At 68.7% G+C, this 249-nt stretch overlaps 1 protein-coding gene across 1 annotated transcript in view; it reads right to left on the reverse strand.

Annotated features, from left to right (window-relative positions):
* Positions 1 to 249, reverse strand: part of LOC120856673 (keratin-associated protein 10-8-like) — a 1,235-nt gene that overhangs the window by 591 nt on the left and 395 nt on the right. The window contains exon 1 of the mRNA XM_040232030.1: positions 1 to 249. This exon is cut by the window's left edge and continues 591 nt beyond it; it is cut by the window's right edge and continues 395 nt beyond it. Within this exon, the coding sequence (XP_040087964.1) occupies positions 1 to 249 (249 nt within the window).

Raw genomic sequence — 249 nt, forward strand, 5'->3', positions numbered from 1 at the left:
GGAGGAGGCCGGGCGGCAGCAGCTGGACTGGCAGGAGGAGGCGGGCACACAGCAGGCGGGGCGGCACACGGGGCGGCAGAGGAGGGACACCGAGGAGGAGGGTCTGCAGCAGGGGGAGGCCTCACAGCAGACGGGCTCACAGCAGGCCTGCTGGCAGGGGAGGGAGGTGCAGCAGGAGGGCTGGCAGTTAGACTGGTGGCGACATGAGGAGGTAGAACAGAGGGAGGTCTCACAGCAGATAGGTGTGCA

Source organism: Oryx dammah, unplaced genomic scaffold (assembly GCF_014754425.2).
Source record: "Oryx dammah isolate SB20612 unplaced genomic scaffold, SCBI_Odam_1.1 HiC_scaffold_2, whole genome shotgun sequence".
NCBI lineage: Eukaryota > Metazoa > Chordata > Mammalia > Artiodactyla > Bovidae > Oryx > Oryx dammah.